The 24,638-nt window shown below is 35.6% G+C and overlaps 1 protein-coding gene across 6 annotated transcripts in view; it reads left to right on the top strand.

The window, feature by feature from the left end:
* NBN (nibrin) overlaps positions 1–18,914 on the top strand; it is a 68,909-nt gene extending 49,995 nt beyond the window's left edge. For 5 of the 6 annotated variants that reach the window (XM_063816403.1, XM_063816405.1, XM_054657395.2 and 2 more), the window contains 5 exons: positions 4,508–4,576; positions 6,095–6,250; positions 9,011–9,124; positions 15,319–15,368; positions 16,781–18,914. In XM_063816403.1, the coding sequence (XP_063672473.1) occupies positions 4,508–4,576; positions 6,095–6,250; positions 9,011–9,124; positions 15,319–15,368; positions 16,781–16,811 (420 nt within the window). In that variant the 3' untranslated portion in view covers positions 16,812–18,914. The remainder of the gene's footprint in view (positions 1–4,507; positions 4,577–6,094; positions 6,251–9,010; positions 9,125–15,318; positions 15,369–16,780) is intronic. The other variant, XM_063816404.1, reaches the window with a different exon arrangement.
* The last annotated feature ends 5,724 nt before the right edge of the window (positions 18,915–24,638 follow it).

Genomic DNA, 24,638 nt, shown 5'->3' with positions numbered 1-24,638 from the left:
CTTTTTCTGAGTGATCCTAAATGCCCTTCTGTGGACCAGCTGCATTGGAGTCAGCTGGTAAGCTTTTCGAAAATATAGATTCCCAGGCCAGAGCCCCAGAGATTTTCATTCAGTATATCTGATTTTCCTTCCCAGGATAAGTTCCCTCATTGTGTTAGCTAAGAATTCCTTTGATATTTTTAAAAATTCTAAAATCAGTGGCTTCCGTAAGATAGGATCTTTTTTCCCCTATAAAAGTATCCTGGAAGTAGATAATCAGAGCTGCTTCCCATGGTATTAATTTACTAGGTGTCTATCTTTCTGCTCTTTGAGAGGGTACCTCCAGCCATCAAGTCTACTTTCCAGGGAGGAAGAATGTGATGATGAGGGGACAGGTAAAGGCCTTTCCAGCTGAATTCCTCCCTGTTTTGTAAGGAGCTTTCTCAGAAACCCAACTTAATAGCTTTTGTTATTGGCCAGAATTGGAAATAATTTAGCCACTCTCTATCCTCAATCTAGAAGAGTCTGGAAATGTTTTAAACTTGGCACATTGCTGTCCCTGATAAAGAGTTGCATTTAAGGAAGAAAGAGAGAATGAATGTTGAATTATCGGATTCCATTTTGCAGCCAGAGTGAGAACTTCAGAGACAGAGGGTTTTTTTTTTATTGTGAAGGATTTAAGACTACTCTCATTTCACAGATGCACTAATTGAAACAAGAGATTTGTATGTTCTATAAGTCACTTCTGTCGCAATTCCTACTATGGTGGAGAGCTAGGTAAATTAGTTTAATGTGACATTTGTTGAAATCCAAGACATCATTTGCTAAGTTTAATACATTTACATATGTTTATAAAGCTATCTTTATTCTGTTGGCATTATGGATTTACATTGTTACTTTAGTTCCAGACTTTTCAGAATCTGTATTCAGGTTACTTAGTATTACACGTAAGTGTTTAGAAAGTTAGCCACTTTTTACATTACTTTGGCCACACCTTTGGAAATACATTTCCCTTGCTGTGCTCTCTTCTCCTCTGATTTTCTCTGACATGTTATTTTCTTTAGTCTTCTTGTCCTAGTACATGCTTTAATCTTTTTTTTTTTTTGAGACAGAGTCTTGCTCTGTCGCCCAGGCTGGAGTTCAGTGGTGCGATCTCCGCTCACTGCAAGCTCTGCCTCCCGGGTTCATGCCATTCTCCTGCCTCAGCCTCTCTAGTAGCAGGGACTACAGGCGCCCGCCACCACGCCTGGCTAATTTTTTGTACTTATAGTAGAGATGGGGTTTCACTGTGTTAGCCAGGATGGTCTCAATCTCCTGACCTCGTGATCCACCCACTTTGGCCTCCCAAAGTGACTTTAATCTTTTTTTAAGTAGCTACCCCCACCCCACTTTTTTTCCCTTAAATTCCACCCCAGATTAGTCTGCTGCTATGGTGGCCACAAAACTGTCTGGAAATGGTTGTGGTTTTAGTTTGTAACAGCTCTCCTTGGCTCATCCTGGATGACTGCTAATTAATCTTCCTGAAGACCTACTTTCACTGCACATTCTCCCAGGGCTTACGTCACTCAGGGCACTGGGCATTAGAGCACAGACAGGGAAAGACAAGAACTGAGCACTATACACCCTTGACATGGGAGCCATCAAACAGTCTTTCAGAGACCAAAACTTTCATTTAATATGTAAGGTTTATATGAGGTATAACGATATCAGGAAATATAATTATTTTATTTTGCCCTATGATTCTATAGTATAATTCCATTTTTCCTTTATTTTACTGTTTGAGAATTCATGACATTCTAAATGAAAATTACAGTACAAAATATGTTGTAGGCTTTTGGAGAAAGAATAGCAATTTAATTGCGGTATCTCTCATTGAGATACAGTTGGCCCTCTGTATCCATGGGTCCCACATCCTCTGATTTTACCAACCTGTGATTGAAAGTATTTGGGAAAAAAAAATGGGTCTGTACATGTACAAACTTTTTAAAAATTATTATTTCCTAAACAATGCAATATAACAACTACTTACATAGCACTTACATTGTATTAGGTATTGTAAGTATTCTAGAGATGATTTAAAGTATATGAGAGGATGTGTCTAGGTTATATGCAAAATTTATGCTTTTTTAAATCAGGGACTTGAGCATCCATGGATTTTGGTGTCCATGGGAAGTCATGGAACCAGTTCCTCAGGGATACCACGGGGATGACTACTACAAGTTAAATCACTGTATTCCCACACTATAATATTTTTAGTAAGAATCTGTAATAGGTACAAAAGTATTTCTGTTTTCAATGTAAGGTTACTTTTAAAAACTGTTTGAGACACTTGTTTGTTCACATGCAGCGAACCCTTTATCTAATTTCCCCTGATTGTTACAGCTTGCATAACTACAGTACAGTATCACAACCAGGAAATTGACGTTGATAAAATCCATCAACCTTACTCAATGTGGGGTTGTTTTAAATTATTTTATTTTTGTTATTTTAAGAATTTGTCTGAAAGTTCATGTTAATCTCATGGATTAAAGGAATTGGTGCTTAATTTTTTTAGCTACAGAAGTGACTGTCAGAGAAAAATACTTCTTAATCCTTTTATTTAAAAATTTTTTTGGCGATTTTTTGAAGGCAAAAAATGTGATACTTCTCTTTGGTGTTGGAATCCCTAGCTATATTTCAGAAAGGCACTTTCCAATAGATGTTGATGGTAGAACTGTCATTTCTCTGTTTTTGGATCTAAATTTAGATTATAGCATGTCTGTAAGATTTCCTGTCAGCTGAAATGGAAAACTATTAGCTTAATATTCCTCCTAGGACTTTATCCTTATATGAATGATAGCTGTGCCTGAGTCTTGGCCTTACTTTCAGTTTCCCAGTCTCTATAAAATGCAAAACTGACTCAAGATCCTTAACATTCTTCTCCTTAACAGCACCCACTGTGTCTATAGTATATTTCCTCTTCACTTCATTGTACTCTCCTTTCTCAAGTCAAGCATTTTTATATAGCATTTTTTCAATACCCAGTAGTAAATTCTTAAAACTACAGCATTTTCCAGTACCCTGTAGTAATAGCTACCACTTATTGGATACCTTTATTATATTTACAGCAACCCTACAATGCAGCAGTTAATATCCTATTGAACATGTGTGGAAACTGACAGTGGGAGTTTTTAAGTAACTTGCCAAGGTCACATAGCTAGGTTTGACAACTTGGACTTAAACACAGGTCTACCATGCTCTTCTGACTGTTCCTTTTGTTAGCTTTCACTGTGTAATTCACTCAGTTATTCCATTACTGTAGGCATTGGGCATCTGCCATGAAAGGCAGTTTGAGAAGAGAAGTTTCATAAGCATTGAGGTAGAATCCCCAAGACTTGGTGGTTTACCTATATGGGAAATAAATAGATAGGAAAGAATATAAGTTAATTTCCAAGCTTATATTCTGAGTATCTAGGTAGGTCGTATGATTCTCTGAGTTGGAAAATCAAAACTTGCTCAAGAGGAAGAGCAACTTTGAGAGAGTAGGGCAGGATGGGGAGAAGGTCCATAAAGGGAGTTTGTATTCTGATTATGTATAAAGGGAGTAAAATGTTCTGATTGTGATAACAACTTTCTGTAAATGATATGTAAAAGTACTCAGCCTAAGTAAAATGGCACTTGATAGGGTTGAAACATACATTTAATTCTATTGATTAAAATATCCTCTTTACTCTGTGGGGAAGCACAAAGTACATTTGTTTTTCTGCCCTTTCCAACTTCATTTTTAAAACTTTTAAGACTTACTGCTATATTACTGAAAATGTGATGTAAAATGTTATGTGCCCCACTTTGCATCCAAGAGAATTGTAGTTTTTACTGAAATCATTACCCATTTATGTAATATTGTTCCGTCTAGGACATGATCCAGACATGTTAATGTGAAAGATACTGTGACTAATATACAAGGCAGTCTTCACTTTTATTGCAGACAAATATCTTGAACAGTTGAAGTAACTGTTTCTTCTTTAAGTATGATTTAAGATACTATTGTAAACTTGAATTCTTTTAAAATGTTTCTTTTTTGATTTTAAAAGTAATACACGATCGTACAGACATGTAGAAAATAAAACAGACAGTTTGTTGATAATCTTACCATCTACAGACAACCATGGTTAATATTTTGTTATTTTCTCTTTCCATTTTATTTTGCAGACTGTTAGTGCAATTTTGTAGTCATTTTTTAAATTTACTTATAATCATTTTCCCATATTGTTAAATATTCTCTAAGCATGTGATTTATATGGATTTAGATTGCTTCCAATTCTTTGTCCTGATACTGCAGTATCTCTTTCAGTATATATTTTCATCTCATAATTTCTTTTGGAAAGACAGTTGAAAGCCAAATGCCTGGTCATACATAACATGAATATCTCTTAAGTTTTTAGAAACGAACCATTTTACACTTCATCTTATTCAAAAGGCTAAGAAGTGATAGAAACATACCATTTTATAACTCCTATGAACAGTATTTTTTGTTTTATTTCTTTAGCAAGAAAATGAAATTGGGAAGAAACGTGAACTCAAGGAAGACTCACTATGGTCAGCTAAAGAAATATCTGTGAGAAACGTTTTATTAATTTTTATACAGATTTGGCTTACGAGGACTGTCATCTCATCAATTTTTGTGATTTTACATTCTTAGGATTATTTCTCTTTCCTAATTATGGCTTACTTCATGATTGTGCCTTGAAATGGATTGATCATGGTATTATTATTATTATTTTATTTATTTGTTTATTTATTTATTTTGAGACAGAATCTCACTCTTGTTGCCTAGGCTGGAGTGCAATGGTGTGATCTCGGCTCACCGCAACCTCAGCCTCCTGAGTTTAAGCTATTCTCCTCCCTCAGCCTCCCGAGTAGCTAGGACTACAGGCATGTGCCACCACGCCCGACTAATTTTGTATTTTTAATAGAGACGGGGTTTCTCCATGTTGGTCAGGCTGGTCTGGAACTCCCGACCTCAGGTGATCTGCCCGCCTTGGCCTCACAAAGTGCTGGGATTACAGGCTTGAGCCACCATGCACGGCCTGGATAGATCGTATTATAACCATGATGCAGTGAAAAGAGTATAGAGAGAAGCCAGGGTGTAATTCCCTGCCTTCTGCTCCTTAGGTATGTGGCCTCGAACAAGTCATTTTCACATTTAAGAACCTCAAATACTCTATAAAATGAGGTTGATGCTTTTCTAGCAGAATTTATATCAGATAGAGTAATGGATGGGAAATATTTGTAAACTCTAAAAGTTTAGGCTGTTCTTAATAATGTGCTGATTACATTCTGTCACTATCAGATGAACCTTTTTTTCTGACTTTCCCCTTTTTTTTCTTTTTGACTGCTTTTATCTTAGATGTATTAGCAACTTGCATATTAATTATGTAGTTACAGCAGTTAAAAGAACTAAGATGTCAACCTTAAGCAGCTGTAATAATGTTGATGTGTAACTGACTAGCTAATAGTAAATGACATGAAGCCAAGAATCTCATCCAGCAATTGAAAGATAACACGAAGGACTCTTGAGGCAAATTTAACAGCTATTAATCTTGAATTAAAAATGGCTTGTCAATTAATGAGATAGTATGTCCAGAATTGATGATTGACTTTTTTGAGGTGTTAAGAATAATAAAAGATACAAACTATTGAGATTCTCAAAAGTTTAAGAAAAGTAGATGAGGACCTGTAGAACAGGATATATTATAATCTCAGTGTACAATTTTAATGAAAAGCAAACAGTGCTGAGATTTTGTGTCAATAAGATATATATCTGGAGGTAAATTGTTTACTGAGATGATATTTATTAGAATAACTACTAGGTTAAAAATACTTCACAGTTTTTAGCCTTCTGTCACAGATGAGTATGTTATGTTTCCAAAGTTATAGAGCATTTGAGTAAGTAATTTTCTTATCTTGAATTAGATACAATTTGATTCCAAATACAAAGTTCAGGTACAAGAAATAAAACATTTTTACTATTTTTTCAGGTATTTGAACTTTTTTCTATAGATTCCCAAATGACAAGTGACTTTTCTTTGTTATTTCTTCTCTTTCTTACCTATCCATCTTAACCCCGTTTAAGAACAATGACAAACTTCAGGATGATAGTGAGATGCTTCCAAAAAAGCTGTTACTGACTGAATTTAGATCACTGGTGATTAAAAACTCTACTTCCAGAAATCCATCTGGCATAAATGATGATTATGGTCAACTAAAAAATTTCAAGAAATTCAGAAAGGTAGGTATTTCAACTGTATCACAAGAGGTCAGTGTTTGAAATGTTTTTAGAGATACCAGTGATGCTAAACAAAGATAAAAGCAGTTTATGTTGAAAACTGATACTTCTTCTGCTTAAAATGCTTTAAAAAATTCCTCTAGGAACGATATGAACTTACAGTTAATGAATATATTGAACACCTAGAATGAAATAGATTTCATCAAGATTGAATTCTTTAGAGGTTGCTGTTTATCTGGTTTTCTCTATCTTAAGCAGGAAGTTTTTGTTGATAATCACAGGATCTTCTCTGTTAGTCTAATATTGGTCTACAACTACTTGAGGAGGTTCTTTAGCTCAGGACTTTATGAAGATTAAAATGTATTTAAAATAACTAAGCATATTCAGTAATTCAAACTATAGTCTATATTTACATATAAAACACAATATAAATATATATGCTGAGTACGATCATCAGACCTGAGTTTCTGCTCATTAAGGAACTGATATTTTATCAGTAATGGTTAAAAAGACTTCTATCCAGTAGGTATTCTTTTGTTGTCTTACATTTGCTTCTTGCTCCAGACCTACTTCTGACTGCTAGCCTTTACTTATCCATTTGATCAGAGTATAATAATTACTCAAAAGTAATTTTTGTGGAAAACTGCTTTCCTCTATAACATGATCTTGCCATGACTGTGAGGTAGTAGAGATTTTTCTCTCTACTGTGAGCATTTACTATTAACATTTCACAGTTAAATTAGTTTTTTCCCTTCTATAATAGTACCTAAAGGGTTCTGAACTCCATTTGATGGGAAGAATCTCTTCTACTTAGAGCAGAAGATGGAAATATCTTCCACTTAAATGGCACCACTATACTTTTTTGTTTAACACCACTTTTTCTCACCCTATATCTGAGGCTCATGAATAGCACAAAGGCATTCTTACTGCATGGTTACTTCATGTTTAATATTGTGTTATAAGATCTCATTAAATCAAAATTCAAAAGACTTTTTTTATAGTTTTACAAAGAAACAGTAATGTTTACTACTGGCACAGAGTGGTTTATTAACAACTGAAGAAGTATGAAGTAATATGAATCTCTGGAAAGTGGTTTGGAAATACTTAAAATGTTTAAAAATACTGCTATCCTTAACCAAGTAATCTGTTCTGAAACTATAGAAGAAATCCAATCCAAAATTTCTATAGGAAGATGTTTAACTGGATTGATATTAATGCAGGAATTTGTCTGAGTTCTTTACATCTCCAAATCATGCTGGGCCTGGTCGCTCACACTTGTAATGTCAGCACTTTGGGAGGCCAAGGCAGGTGGATGGCTTGAACCCAGGAGTTCGAGACCAGCCTGGGCAATATGGTGAAACCCTATCTCTACAAAAAAATATATAAAAATTAGCTAGGCATGGTGATGTCTGCCTGTAGTCCCAGGTACTCAGGAGGCTGAAGTTGAAGGATCATTTGAGCCCAGGAGGCGGAGGTTGCAGTGAGCCAAGATTACACCACTGTGCCGGGCCAGGTATCAGAGCCCCAGCACCAGGAAGTGGTCAACTTGCGGGTTGGTGAAAAGAATTTACCGACAACAGTATAGATTTGGAAAAGGAAAGTTTATTAGAAAGGAAGAACACTGCAGAAGAATGCAGAGGGGTGCCTCAGCGAGAGGACTGAGCACACCGTGGCGGATTGTCCTTAGGAGCATTTATGGACCTTAAGGTGGGAGCTTGGGATTGTAAAATGAGTTTCACCATGGCGTTCCAGAGATGTATAAAAATTTTAGTTACTTATAAAAGTTGAAAGAGGCCTGGAATCAGAAGCCGACTTTAGATACTAGGGAAGTTTGATTACTTCTAAATTACCCAGATAAGGAGTTTTGCCTCCAGTTAGCCTGTTTGATGGTCACCGGTTGGTCTTTGCCCCCTTCTAAATTGCTCAGAGAAGAAGTTTTGTCTCTGGGGCCTGTTCCATGGTCACCAGGTGATTTTCTCTCTCCTCACACTGCACTCTCCAGCCTAGGTGACAGAGTGAGACCCTGTCTCAAACAAAAAACCCTCCAAATCAATGACATAGCGTTTTTTAAACTTTTAAAATACTGCTTAGGGGTGAAAATAAATTTAAAATTCTCTTTCTACTTCATATATTGGAATTTTAAAAGCATGTTACAAATATTAAGGAACTGTTACTATTAACAATGTTATTAACTAATAACAAGTATTAACAATGATCTTGATGGGCATTTTCACATGGAATTTTCTTTTCTTAAAGCACCTCTTTACTTGTAAACAATTAAAATATCAATTAGAAGTATAAATTGTTGGCATCCCCAACATCTCCTGCTTGGACTCTGTGAACTGGAAAGTTTTGAAAAAGATTTAAATTTTCATCAATATTAGAAAGGGCTTAAGCTTTGAAGTCATTAGAACAAAATACAGTGCTTTGAATTGTAGTGTTTGTGTTCATCTTGAGTTGCTTTAATTGTGAAATGATAAGGTAAGGCCATTTTAAAATAAAAACTCCAAATGAAAAGTGTTAAATTATTTTTAATACATAAATCCCATGACATGTCCAGATCTGTATATAGTAATAGCTATAAAAGAAGGGCAAAAACAGATGGGTTTAGAACAGAGTTACTGCTCTCACTTTTATTTGTAGAATATAAACATCTTTGGCACTTATGCATGATTTACCATCTTTGCTTTTTAATCTTTTTAAAAAAAATGGTCATTTTTGTTTGTTAATATGTTTTACTGTACTACTTTTATTATTCAATAGGTCACATATCCTGGAGCAGGAAAACTTCCACACATCATTGGAGGATCAGATCTAATAGCTCATCATGCTCGAAAGAATACAGAACTAGAAGAGTGGCTAAGGCAGGAAATGGAGGTTAGTAGGAAGTGAGGCCCAGAAACTTGCTTAAATTGCACTTTGGTCCATTATGGTGGCCTTCAAGCAAATTCTTCTTAAAACCAAATTAAAATAAGTGACATAAAGTCATTCATTCAGGAACATTCCTGAGTTACAGAGCATTAATCTATACCCTTCCATAACACTTCTTTAAAAGAATACTAAATGTATTTTTGTTAAAAAAAAAAAAAAAAAAAGGTGAGACCTAAGAAATTCAGTTTACATCCTAATGAAAAGGGGGAGATAAAAGCCACAAAACTTTAAGGGAAACTAAAAGAATGTGGAGTATATTACAAATATATCACTTAAATGTATGTCAAGGGACTGGCCTTTTTAAATCTGGGGATTGTGTTTTAACAATTCTGAAAATTTCTTATTCATTTTCTTGAATATTAGTTACCTTTTTACTGTTTTCCCCATTATCTCCTTCTGGAATTCCAACTTAACGTAAGTTAAATTTTCTTTTCCATTTGTCTTTCCTGTGTATTTCATTTCTTTGTTTCTCTGGGTTATATTTTTGGCAACTGCTGCAGATCATCTTCCAATTTACTACTTCTGTCTTCAACTCTAGTTGGCATTGCATCCGTTCATTTATTTTTTCATTACTGGAAGTCTGTTTTATTTCTTTCTAAATCTTCTTGTTCCTTGCTGTTTTTCAAGCTTCCCCTTTTATATTATTTGCCTAATGATACCATTACCTAAAATGTTTGATCTGTTTTCTGCTCTTACGGTACCTTGTTTTCAAGTTTGTGCTTTGTGATTTTTGAATATGAACTGATTGTTTTCTTTGTAACTCGATCTGTAGGGTTTTCTTGAGTCTTAAGTTCAGATGTATTTCCTCTAGAAAAGGTATGTTTTCTATCTTTGAGTCTTCTACCAATATGAGACCACTTTAAATTAAAATCTCTTGTGATTCTTTGAATCACCCAGACAGTTAGTACGTATTAATATTTGGACCAGAAGCCGGAGTGAATGAAGGCCGGCTTATCATTAGAAACTTCAAATGAGATTTTTATTTCTTTCCTTCACTAAGTGCCAGAATGAAGATGGACAAGTTTCTTTGCTAGCTCCTTCTGTGTTGTAAGGTTTATTTCTCTTTCTTCTTTTAGTGCTGGGTCTTTTATTAAAGTCACCACCTTGGGTTTTCTTTCGTATCACTCATACCCCGTATAGACATTAAAGCAGAGTTCAGGTTTTTCATGACTTGCAGATACTCATAGGGCAAGGCAAAAGCTGACTGTGGTCCTTGCTAACCTCTCAGAGTTCCTTATTTTGCTTTGTAGTGGGTATAGTGTAATTCACTTTTAAAAATGCTTTTTTCTCAGTTATTTTAAAATAAGGGTTATTTAGGAAAGTCACTTATGAAAGTAGAGTTGTTAAGGTCACTCAGGATACTTATTTTTAAAAAAATGAAAGAATGGAAATCACATCCTTTCTCCTTTTCTTTTTTGAAAGAATAATTGGCTTATTTTGTAACATGTGCATTCCACAGAATTATGGCAGTACACAAAGAATGAAGATGTGAAAACCTAAAGCCCAGAAATTACCTATTTAAACAGTGAAGTGAACAATATTCCAGACATCTCTTCATTGAGGAGTAGTGAGAGGCAGGGACAGACTCGGAAGGAAGAGAGAGACATTGATAGGAGGAAGTTAAACTGAAGGCATTGCTGAATTTCTATAAATGTTTCTTCCCTCCAAGATATTTTATTTTGTGAGATCTGTCTAATATTAAGGAGGAAAACTATAAAAAGCACTGTAAGTCGGAATGGGTAGTTTTAAACTTCATATTAAGCTCACATACAATTATTTGTTGGCTCGCTACAGTGAAAAGTGAGGACAGTATTAGTACTTCCTCCCACCTGGCCTCCCTTACCTTATGCCAGTCCTATTTTTCCCCTTTTTAGGTGACTTGCATGCATGACCAGTCATCTTTCTTAAGCTCGAAAGCCAGTAACACTCAGAATACATCTCAGTGTTGATCATTCTCCATTAGTTTTTCCTGACATATAGTATGCTGTTTTGATTTGCAGGCGTAATTCTCTTTCTCAAGGAACTTTTTTCTATTAAATATTTTGAATATTTTATATTTGCTGGGCTCTCTATAAGACATTTAAGACATAACTATCCTTTTATTGGATTACCTTTGTCGTCCACATCTATTTTTTCTGCATTCACTGTGGTTTTCTTAGGCTCTTTCACTGTATCAAAATTTTATATTTCCGGTGTGTCTGTAATGTTTCTCACCAAGTATGTGACCTTAGGCAGATTAATGTCTCTGTTTCCATCTGTGCAGAATGAGAATAATAATAGTACCTTTATTTCACAGACATATGAGGATTAAATCAGATACTACATATAAATCATTTATAACAGTGGAAAGTGTTAGCTATTTCTAATTTAATTCTGAAAGGCTGTTATTATGGTTCTTTTACTTAGCATTTGTTCTTTTTTCATTTCATTGTTCTATTATCTGATTTTTTGTCATTATTTCATTGCTTTCATGTTTCTATTTTACTTTTTATTCGTGGATTATTATTTCCTGAAGATTAGGTTCTTTATCTGTTTTTTGCATGTTCTGTATGTTCTGTTCCAATATCCCTTTTTTTTTTTCCTCTAGTAGATGGAGTAGCTTTTCTGTTTTTTGCCTTCACTTGAGTAAAGGGAAATGTCTTTTCCAGATATTCTGTTTGCTACATAAAGGATCATATGCCATCTTATGCAGGGATTACATTCAGAAGCCAGTTTGTGAGACAGAAATTCAGTATAATCAAAATTACTTCTAACATTCTTATCTTGCCCGTAAGAACAGAATTCAGCCAGGCACAATGGTGTGGCTCATGACTATAACCCCAGCACTTTGGGAGCAGGAGGATCACTTGAACCCGGGAGTTAAGACTAGCCTGCACAACATCTTGAGACCCTGTCTCTACAAAAAAATAAATAAATGAAAATTAAACAAACAAACAAAAAAACACAACAAATTAGCGGGTCATGGTAGTGCATGTGCCCATAGTCCCAGCTACTCAGGAGGCTGAGGTGGGAAGATTGCTTGAGCCTGGGAGGTCAAGGTTGCAGTGAGCCATGATTGAGCCCCTGCACTTCAGCCTTGGTGACAGAGCAAGGCCACATCTCAAAAATAATAATAATAAATAAAATAAAAATTAAAGAACAGAATTCCCTCATGCCTCACTGTCGGTATGGCATCATGCTGAAACAGTCAGTGGCACATGGCATATCCCATCTAGTTTCTGTTGTCTGAAGACATTGAATCCGGGAGAGGAAAGGCTCAGCTGGAGCTGTGTGCAGCTTGGGCTAGCTGTCTCCTGGGATTTTAATTAAATGTCCTATACCAGAGAGTGTGCCCTATATAAAAGAGAATAACCTAGCATTATTAGGTTGTTTACCTAATTTGTTAGGGATCCTTGGAGCCTATGTGTTTGGTCAGTGTCAGCCCTGCTTCTTTACCTTCTACACCATTAGTCCCTTCCCAGCAGCCCACTGGCAGTTGTTTTCCCTGTTCAGGCTACCTTTTCCCCAAATTTGAGGCATTAGTAAGAATCCTCAGGTTTGACCAGTTGTGTAGCACTTTTAATGGATTGAGACAGTATTAGGAATCAGCTGCATCAGAATCATTTGGTTCTTTTTTTTACAGCTGCACTTTTTAAGTGTATGGCATGGCTTAAACTTTTCTCCTTGATTAATTAACACTGTCGAGTTTTGTTTGATTAATTTTAGATGGGAGAAGTTGACCGAATGATGATACATCATACAGCTGCTGACTTTTTTCTATTTTTTTTTTTTTGCTTATTTCATTAGGAATTAGATGGACTGTGTTCTAGATGATTTCACCAAATCACTTCTCTTTTTGCTAGAATCATTTTAGTTGCTATTGGTAGGACTTACTCTATAACAGACTTGACTTTCTTTTGCTGTGTGGCTACTGCTTATTTACGTAAATGTTCTGTACTGCCATCTCATTTCCCTGTTTGCTGCAGCTATTCTTTTTCTATATTCCCTTCCTATTTTTCTTTTTCATCCCTTCTTTCTCTACCTCTGCTGCAGACCAGTCTTGATTTTCATAATCACTGCGTCAGTTCCTGAAGTTCCCTTGAATTTAGGATATTTTCATTGTGTACATCAAACATAAAAATTATTTGAACTGTATCCAACCTGATTTGAATTTGAAAGACTGTGAGTAGTAATCTCAGACCTCTGAAAAATGCCAGTAATATGAGGCATTTCTGTTTCTTAATACTATTTTATATGTTTTTACTAAAATATATGAAATAAAACTGCTTTCTCCTCAGTGGTTTTTCTTTACTATGCTACAACTTTATTCCCCAGGCAACCTCTAAGAATATTTACAAAAATGTTGCCAGTAGTTATTTTGACAGCTGTTTTATTAAAATGATGTCTTCCCATTTATGTTTTGCTATCCCTATTAGAAAATATGAAAAGATAAGATGTAATTTTGTTTCACTATATGATAGAAAAATCAGTCTGTAAGATCAAATCCCTGCAAGTCACTCTTGTAGGCTTGCCCTAGAGATTCAGAAGCCCTGAGGCAGCCTCATTAAGAGCTGGTGCTCTTAATAAGGTAGACCTGGTCAAATCCCAGCTATTCCATCTGAGTTCCCCTATCTTCTGCAGGTTTACCTAACCTAAGTCTCTGTTACCTCATTGGTTAAAACTGAGATAATAGTATAATAGTAATGAAGTTACATGAAGATTAAGTGAGATTTCATATATATATATATATACACACACACACACACATAGAGAGAGAGAGAGAGAGAGTTTAAGATAGTATCTGGAAGCATTCAAATGTAAATTAGTAACAGTAAAAATGAACACAGTAAGTCCTTAACATTGTCAATAGGTTTTTGGAAACTGCAACTTTAAGCAAAATTACATAACCAATATTTTTTCTCATTATTACAACAAAACAACATGATTCAAGGAACTGCTGTATGTCATCTCACTTACAGTTGCAGTTTCCAAGAAACTATCAAAAGCATTAAGTCAGGACTTACTCTATCTGTATTTAAGGAACTTCTGGTCTTTTAGAGAGGATAGGGTACAAATATAAATAATTATAACAGAAGGTAGAAATTGATAAGCATCCTGGGAATTCTGTAGCTGAAGTTTTGGGAGAGTTCTTCACAGCAGGCATTATTTTTAGAAGAAGGGGATCAGGAAGCCTTTGCTAAAGAGGGGAAGAACATGTTCCTTGAAACATAGTAGGCACTAAATAAGTATTGAATGAATGTACCTTTAAAGATGGTTACATGTGGGAAGAGGGAAAAAAAGGAATTAACTTCCTTGGCAGAGGGAGAAATATGAACAAAAGCAGATAGAGGGTCACAGGATATTTATTAGGAGATGATTCTGGGGTTTTGTTTTGGTTTTGCTTTTTTCTTTTTTGTGTGATTCAGTTTTAACCAGCATACAGAGTCCACGAAGAGGAGGCTGAGAAGTGATTAGGAAAGTAAAATGGAACCAGGTTATGAAGAGCCTTGCACATTTCAGCGGGTCAAATGCAAGGGCTTGTGTTTTCCTTGGTAGGTGGGAGAAGTCACGAAGGGTTTCAAATGGCATATGATAGGGGCATAGCTGGACTTTAGGAAGATGCACTCAGCACAGGGAGTTTTTGATTCTGACTCTGTAAGGTGCTGTAGAAGTTTAGTGAGTTTGTATTTAAAAGGACTTCAGAGGAGAGGTAATTTAGCAGCAGCTTCTAAGCCCTGATTTGGGACCAAGAACGCAGGAGCCTCTTTAACTGTGGAGCTGCTCTAGTTGAAGGTGGGGTAAATGTTGCCCTCTTAGTCTCATCAGTGGTCTGACCCCCAAGCACTGAAATCTCATTTAGTAAAAGGGTTTTGCTGGAAAGAGTGTTTAAAAACTCAGCAAGCTAGCAATATACTATTGGTTGTCTTTGAGTGGAAATGGGTGGGAGAAAGCTGTTTAGTTAGAGCTCTTTTGTAATAATCTTAGCATGGATTGAAAATATAGAGGATCAGTTGAATGAAATATTGTAGAGGCAAGAACTCAGACGTGGTGACCTCCAGGATGTGGAAATCTCTAAGATGACAGTGACCTATCACTATCGCAATTCATTAACTATACATTCACCACTGAGCAAATGTTTGAAATTATGTTAATTTTGACAGGTACAAAATCAACATGCAAAAGAAGAGTCTCTTGCTGATGATCTTTTTAGGTAAAGTTTGATTCACCTTTCTCATGTACCTTTGAGAGATGTATATAAAATTTAGTTCTGTTCATAGAAATTAAGAATTTGTTTCTTCTGTCCTCATAGACACCTAGTCCCTTCACCTAACACAAGTGTTTATTTTTATTACTTAAGCACCTCTCAATTGGGTTTATTGGCTATAGCATCGAGGTTTGGGGTTAAGTTATAAGATACTTAAAATTTGTATGGGGGCATTCAGGCAAAAAGACGGTTCCTGAATTGTGTGAAATTGTTGTATAGATTTGTGAGATTTTTCAGCTCTGAGTAGAATTACGATTGAGTTTTGAATTAAGACAAGTAAAATGCCAGACCATTTGTTTAGTTTTAATTGGCACATGCATAAAAACAAAAGGCTGGATTAAAGTTTCAAAGCAGGTTTTTGTGGGAGGTTTTAGAGTTGTACTTTGTGATTATAATTTAATTCTGATTTAATACATTTTCAGCATTCCTTCAGGCCTAACAAACCTATTATAATAATTGCCTCTGAAATACTAATAAAATACTGTATTAGAGGTAGATATCAGTTAGGGGAGAAGACAGAATGAAGAAATTATTTTTGAGTCTGTTTTGCAGCCAATTAGATTGATTCTCTAATTTCATAACTGACAGTATAAATTGCTGGTAAAAATGTTGACAAACAGGCCGGGTAATCCCAGCACTTTGGGAGGCTGAGGTGGGCGGATTACGAGGTCAGGAGTTCAACACTAGGCTGGCCAGCATGGAGAAACCCCGTCTCTACTAAAAATACAAAAATTAGCCAGGCATGGTGGCATGCACCTGTAATCCCAGCTACTCAGGAGGCTGAGGCAGGAGAATCGCTTGAACCCGGGAGGCGGAGGCTGCAGTGAGCCGAGATCGCGCCACTGCACTCCAGAGAGAGACTCCATCTCAAAAAAAAAAAAAAAGTGTTGACAGACAATACTGGTTTTTCATTAGTCAAATGAGATGGGTTGTTCAGCCATATTTGTTTAACTGCTGTAGGAGAAAATGTTGTAAAGTGCTAATTACATTTAAGTAGATTATGCTCTTTTGTGCAAATGATATGCTTTTATTATGGGGAGGAATGGGGATCTTTGAAGCCATACAGAAAGAAGTGTAAACATACCTTCATTTTTAAACTGTTTTCATTAATTATTTTAAAGCTTTAAAGGATTTTTGTTATTGTTGATTTTTTTTTGTTTTTACCATATTTTCATCAAAGCAACATCAAAGGGATACATGAAAATAAAAATGTCAGTGCTTAGTATCTGATCCTAAGGACAAAATTGTCATTCCCATCCTATTTGCCAAAGTGTGACTACAGTTTGAAAGTTCTTTACCTTTAAAAGAAATACCATCCCTTATCTAAATATCATTTAACCCCATTTCTTTCTTTGCAGATACAATCCTTATTTAAAAAGGAGAAGATAACTGAGGATTTTAAAAAGAAGCCATGGAAAAACTTCCTAGTAAGCATCTACTTCAGGCCAACAAGGTTGTATGAATATATAGTGTATAGAAGAGATTTAAGTTACAATGTTTTATGGCCTAAATTTATTAAATAAAATGCACAAAACTTTGATTCTGTTGTATGTAACAATTGTTTGTTCTGTTTTCAGGCTTTGTCATTGCATCTTTTTTTCATTTTTAAATGTGTTTTGTTTATTAAATAGTTAATATAGTCACAGTTCAAAATTCTAAATGTACGTAAGGTAAAGACTAAAGTCACCCTTCCACCATTGTCCTAGCTACTTGGTTCCCCTCAGAAAAAAATTCATGATACTCATTTCTTATGAATCTTTCCAGGGATTTTTGAGTCCTATTCAAATTCCTATTTTTAAATAATTTCCTACACAAATGATAGCATAACATATGCAGTGTTCTACACCTTGCTTTTTTACTTAGTAGATTAAAAATTATAGGAATATCAATATAATTTTTTTCTTTTAATATTTTTTTCTTTTCCATTATGCTGTAGTCTTACCTAAACTCTGGTGATCCAAACAAAATGGCTTCAGTGGTGCAGATGTCACCTACATGTTATTCTAGTACTAGAAACTGAAGACCATGTGGAGACTTCATCAAACATGGGTTTAGTTTTCACCAGAATGGAAAGACCTGTACCCCTTTTTGGTGGTCTTACTGAGCTGGGTGCGTGTCTGTTTTGAGCTTATTTAGAGTCCTAGTTTTCCTACTTATAAAATAGAAATGGTGATATTGTTTTCTTTTTCTACCTTAAAGGGAGATGGTAAGAAACAATGAATGTCTTTTTTCAAACTTTATTGACAAGTGATTTTCAAGTCTGTGTTCAAAAATATATTCACGTACCTGTGATCCAGCAAGAAGGGAGCTCCAGTCAAGAGTCACTACAACTGATTAGTTGTTTAGAGAATGAGAAATGGAACAGTGAGGAATGGAGGCCATATTTCCATGACTTCCCTTGTAAACAGAAGCAACAGAAGGGACAAGAGGCTGGCCTCTACATCACTCTCACCTTCCAAATCTTGTGGAAGTGCATCTACTTGCCAGAACCAAATTAACTTACTTCCAAGTTCTGGCTGCTTGCAGGTGGAACTCCAGCTGCAAGGGAGTTAGGGAAATGAAGGTCTTTTTTTAAAAGCTTCTCAGCCTTCCTAAGGAACAGAAATTGGGTGAGCCAATCTGCAATTTCTACTACAGGCATTGAGACCAGTTAGATTATTGAAATATTATAGAGAGTTATGAACACTTAAATTATGATAGTGGCATGACATTGGATGGAACATGGGATACTTTAGAAGTAGAATTGACAGGGCATATTAGTTGATGAAATGGAGTCATTTGAGTCTCTTAATAGTCATGTATCATAATTACCAAGTGAAGCTGGTGGAACATATGGTCTCCATTTTACAGTTAAGGAATATAATGGACAGATTAATATTGGTCTCTGTCATGCCCACAATCCCTTTCTAAGGAAGACTGCCCTACTATAGCAGTTTTTATATTTGTCAATTTATGAATATAATGAATGAGAGTTCTGGTACCTCCTATCTTTACAAATATTGGTGTTGTCAGTATTTTTCCTTTTTAACCATTCCAATCGGTGTGTAGTGATGTTTCATTTTGGTTTTAATTTGTATATCCCTGATAGCTATAATTGGGTCATAGAAATTCTTTATACATTCTAGATGCAAGTCTCTTGTCGGATATACGTATTGAGATATTACACCTAGTCTGTGGCTTGACTATTTTCTTTATGTCTTTTGATGAATAGAAGTTTTAAATTTTGACAAGGTCAAATTTATTTTTTTCTTTTGTTTGATATTTTTTCTCTCCAATTTAACCCCAAGATTTCAGATATTCTGCTCTATTATATAAACTTTATATTTTTATATTTGTGATCTACCTTGAATTGATATGTATGTTGTGAATTATGGATCAGGGTTCTTTTTTTCCCCCATACAAGTATCCAGTCATTGTAACACTGTTTATTGAAAGAATTATCCTTTCCTCATTAAATTACCTTGCCAATTAGTAAAAATCAGTTAACCATAATGGTGGATCTGTTTCTGGACTTTCTGTTTTGTTACATTGAAATGTTTGTCCATCCTTGCACTCATACCATACTGCCTTGAATTACTGTAGCTGCATAGATGCTCCTTAAGTTGGGATTACATCGTAATAAACGCAATGTAAGTTGAAAATACTGTATTTAAGTCAAAAGTGCATTTAATACACCTTAACCTACATCATAGCTTAGCCTAGCCTACCTTAAATGTACTCATGACACAGTAGCCTATAGTTGGGCAAAATCGTCTAACACAAAGGCTATTTTATTGTAAAGTACTGAATATTTCATCTAATTTATTGAATAGTAAACTGAAAGCAAAAAACAGAATGATTGTGTAGCTACTCACTATGAACATACACAGCTGAAAGCGCACTGGGCCTGAAGAATGTTTGAAGCATTGAACTAAAATTGCGGCATGATGGGGAATACTACAGCAACAGGATTATCAATTTCCCTACTGATTAGGCTTGAGTAGAAGCCTTGGTTGAAGGCACTAAGGGCATCAATACTTGATGGTTTAGCAGGAATAGTGTTCTTCACAAAGAGCAAGAATCAGTTTTTACCCTCTTGATGCTGTGGCTGACGGGAAGCTATGGCTTGCTGCTGCTGCCCAGCATTGCAAGATTGAGTATTGTATGGGCACATTACTAGCCAGGGAAAAGAACAAAATTCAAAGTAGGCTTTCTACTGAATGTCTATCACTCTTGTACTACCATCTAGTCAAAAAATGGTAAGTCAGGACTATGCAGGAAGTCTAGAAGTCAGATACATCAGTCCTCTGAGCATGTCAATTTCTATCCCAAAAATCGGCTAGAATTATTGTGCTGAATCTAAAAATCAATTTGTGAAGAACTGACATCTTAAAAATATTCAGTCTTTCAATCCATGCGTGTAAAATGTCTATTCATTTACTTAGATCTACTCTTTCCACATTGTTTTGTAGTTTCACTGTAGAGGCTTGGACATCTGTTTTAATCTGTCCCTAAGCATTTTTTTGGTACTGTAAATGATACTTTCAGAAAGTTCATCTTGCAATGATTTATTCTATATGAAAATACAATTACTTTTGGTGTATAGAATTTGGATCCTGTGAACTTGCTAATCTCACCTATTCTGGCAAATTTTTTTTTTTTTGGCAGATTCCTTAGGATTTTAAGTACACAATCATGTCATTGGTGAATACAGGCAGTTTTACTTCTTCCTTCCAATTGTTTTTTTCTTTTTCTTACCTATTACAGTGGCTGTCAATACAATGTTAAATGTCTTTATTTTTTATCTCAAGGAACTATAGATTTTCTACCTCTAGTAGTTTCAGTAGTTTGCATCTTTTAAGGACTTCATATGTTCCAGTAAGTTGTGAAATGTATTGGTATAAAAGTTTATAGTATTTGCGTTAAAATGTCTGTAATATGTCATGGAGTCTCCCTTTCCTTTCTTGTTACCTGAACCTTGTGTTCTTAAGTTCTTATCTAACTAGAGGTTTATAAATTAAATTTGTTTGAAGAACATTTAATTTCATTGATTTTTCTGTAATGTATGTCCTTTTTCTATTATTTATTTATTTATTTATTTATTTATTTATTTTTGAGACTCTGTCTCGCTGCCTCCCAGGCTGGAGTGAAATGGTGCGATCTTGGCTCACTGCAACCTCTGCCTCCCAGGTTCAAGCGATACTCCTGCCTCAGGCTCCTGAGTAGCTGGGATTACAGGCATGAACCACCGTGCCTGGCCTCTCCTTTTTCTATTTCATTGATTTTCACTTTCCTTGCTTCTGCTTACTTAGGGTTTAATTTGCTCTTTTTCCCTAGTCCTTTGTAGATCATTGATTTTAAACCCAGCTTCAAAAATGAGTATTTAGAATTTCACTCAACACACCTCTTTAGCTGCATGTGACAAATTTGGTTACTTGAGTGATCTTTTGGCTCAAAAAATGTCCTAATTTCCCTGTGATTTTTTTTTCACTGATGTATGGACTAATTTCCAAATATAATTTTTCCATCTACCAAAAGATACAATAGTTAATTGCTATTTATTTCTGTATGTTACTATTTCTAAAATTCCACTGTTGTCAGAGATCATATTCAGTAATATTTTAATCTTTTTAAATTTTTTGAGACTTGTTTTATGGGCAAGCATATTGTTGGCCCATTTTGGTGAATATTCTGGTTGCACATAAAAAGAATGAGTATTCTGCAGTTTAGGGGTGTAGTTGTTCCATAAATGTCAGATCAGTGGTTGGTAATGCCATTGAATATCCCTTACATCCTTTCTGATTTTGTCTACTCAGTCTCCAACTATGATTGTAACTTTGTCTCACCTTAGTTCTCCATTGTCTTTTATGTATCTTAAAACTCAGTAATTAGGTGCATATACATTTAGAATTGATATGTTCTCCATTAACTAAACATTGTTATAAAATATCTATCTCTAATACTTGTCTTGAAGTATTTTATTAATGTTTTCATGGTATGTCTTTTTCCATTTTTACTTATAACCTATTGGTATCTTTATATTTGGATAAAGCTCTTGTAAACCTTGTTGAAGCTTTTTATTGAATCTGATGATCTTTGCTTTTAAGTTGGTAGTGCTTAATCCACTTGTATGTAAATATAATTATTGCTACGGTTGGGTTGGAGTATATGATCATGGTTATTTTCTCACTTATTTTGTCCCATCTGTTTCTCTTTTTCTGCCTTCTTTGAATTATTTTTTAGTATTCCATTTCATCTCTTCTGTTGGCTTTACAGCTATACCTTTTACTTGTTTTTAGTAGTTACTATAAGGATATGCATTCTTATCTAAATAACACACCACTAATTGTATAATGTATACACCTGATAAAAGTATACTTCTGCCACGCACAGTGGCTCATGCCTGTAATCCCAGCACTTTGGGAGGCTAAGGCAGGCAGATCACTTGAGCTCAGCTTAAGATCACCCTGGGCAATATGGCAAAACTCCATCTCTACAAAAAATCAGCTGTGTGTGGTGGCACTTCCCTGTGGTCCCAGCTACTTGGGAGGCTGAGGCAGGAGGATCGCTTGAGACTGGGATGAGGCTGCAGTGAGCCAAGATTACACCACTGCAATCCAGCCTAGGAGACAGGGTGATACCCTCTCTGGGGAAAAAAAATAAAGTGTACTTCTATTTGTCTTTCTATACAGTGCTACAATTATCGTATATTTTACTCTACATGTCCTAAATCATACAATTTTTTACTTTTTGTTTTAAATTGTTTTTGGTTAAACACATTCTCAACAGTCAATTGGATTTTGAATAATTTAAGAAATGAGAAAATACATAATTTTTATTTACCATTTCTGGCATTTTTCTTTCTTTCATGTAGATACATGCAGGTATCATGTACCTTCAATGTGAAGAATTTCCACTTTTTGCAGTGCAGGTCTTCTGACAGCATATTTTCTCAACTTTCACATATCCAAAAACGACCATTTCACTCGTTTTGAAGAATATTTTCACTGGATGTAGAATTTTAGTTTGGCAGTATTTTTACTTTAGCAATTCAAAGATATTTAAGACGGTCTTCTTGATTGCATTTTTTTCTAGTCATGTATTTCTTCTCATCATTGTTCCCTTTTTTCTCCGACAGCTTTTAAACTTTCCTATTTTTCTCAGCAATCTATTAGGTGCATAGGTGTGTTTTCCTTAATATTTATCCTGTTTGCAGTTTGAGTTTCTTGGATCTATGGGTTGTAGATTTTTTAAATGAAATTTGTAAATTTTTCAGCTTTTAATTCTCCAAATATGTGTTTCTCTGGCCCAGTCTTCCTCTCCTTTTGAATTCCAACTGTACATGTTAGACACTTGATATTATCACATCAAGTCTGGCAATTGTTTTTTTAGTTTTCTCTATGCTTTTTTTGGATAGTTTATATTAACCTGTTCTCAAGTTCATTATCTTTTCTTCTCCAGCGTCCGGTATGTTAAGCTCATCCAGTGAATTTTTCCTTTCAGAATGTACTTTTCAGCTATAGAATGTTCACTTTTTAGTTTTTCTTCTGAGATTCCCTACTTGTTCAGTGTCATTTTAATATTTTGAACATATTAACTTTTAAAGTACTTGTCTGCGACTTCCAACATTTGTATCAGTTCTTAGATCTGTTTTGATTGCTTGTTTTGTCTGGTTGTGTCACATTTTCTTGTCTGGACACCCAGTAATCTTTTATTGTGTGCTGGACATTACTGATGCTGTTGTGACAGTCTGGATTTTGTCTTCCTTGAGGAGTGTCAAGTCTTGTGCTGGCAGGCAGTTAATTTACTCACAGATCTGCTTGATCCTGTTGAGGCTTAGTTTGGGGCAAATTAAGGTACCCCTATTCACAAGGCATGGCCTTTTTGGGGTTTCAGCTGAATGCTTGAGGTGTTCAGCAAGGTCTGGCTCTGCTATTTGGCCAGAATTCCAATGTCTTCCAGAGCTGAATACCTTCAAAGTCTCCACTCGGCCCCTAACTTATAGCTGCTGATCCCTAAAGCCCCATGGTTCTCCCTGTACTGTTTAGTATTGTGCCAGATGTAAGAAAATTATGCAGATTTCTGCAGCTGCATCTCTGCAGCTTCCTCCTCCCCAGTACTCTGCCCAGCAGATTCCAGCAGGAACCCTATACTGTGTTATTTTCTCCCAACCAGACATACTCCACTTTGTGTTAGTTTGCAAAGTACCTTCAAGCAGAAAGTCAGGGTGATTATGGAGCTCACCGCTTGTTTCTTCTCTTAAAAATCAGTCCTGGACTGCTGTCTACAACTGTATGAAAACACTGCTTTATATATTTTCAAGAGTTTTATAGTTGATTATTACAGTAAAAGGTAAGCCCTATTCTTATTACTCCATCATGATTAAAACCAGGACGCCATCCTTTTATTTTTAATTTGAAGGTTTTCATTCTTTTTATGCTTTATTAGTCATGATCTTCACCTTTTCTACCCTGTTCCTTCCCCAGACACCATTTCTCTTGAATAACCTGCATGGGTGGTTGGCGGGGGGGGGGGGGGGGTGGTGGGTAGTTGTTCAAAATAATCAGGGTATCTCTTTAATCCTTATTTCACATACTCTTCAGACTAGCCTTAGGGTACTCAGGCCCTTTATCCCCCTCCCCCCACAAGGAAAGTATACAACTTAAAAACTGTATGATCTGATCAGATCAAAATGGCTCTATGCAACAAGCAGCCTCTGTAACCGAGTTAGATTTTTAATTTTTTTTTTTTCAGATAGTTCTGCTCTGAAGCCCAGGCTGGAGTGCAGTGATGCAGTCTCAGCTCACTGCAACCTCTGCTTCCCAGGTTCAAGCGATTCTTGTGCCTCACTTCCCAAGTAGCTGGGACTACAGGCACACACCACCACGCCCAGCTAACTTTTGTATTTTTAGTAGAGATGGGGTTTCACCATGTTAGCGGGGCTGGTCCCAAACTCCTGACCTCAGGTGATCCACCTGCCTCGGCCTCCTGAAGTTTTGGGATTACAGGCGTGAGCCACTGTGCCCAGCCCCCAGTTAGATTTTTAAATGACATTTACATTCAGTCTAATTTTGTTTCATTCTGGGTTCTTCAGTGTTCCAAACACTAAGATTTAGTGGAACTTGCATTTAATAGTTGAATTTATTTAGAAATTTTCCACCACTTCCTATTGACTAATACAATCAACTAAAATTTGATGCCACAGAAATATATTACATAGAACTAGATTTTCAAAAA

The sequence above is a fragment of the Pan troglodytes genome, chromosome 7 (genome assembly GCF_028858775.2).
Source record: "Pan troglodytes isolate AG18354 chromosome 7, NHGRI_mPanTro3-v2.0_pri, whole genome shotgun sequence".
Lineage (NCBI taxonomy): Eukaryota > Metazoa > Chordata > Mammalia > Primates > Hominidae > Pan > Pan troglodytes.
This window is presented reverse-complemented; position numbering and strand designations above follow the sequence as displayed.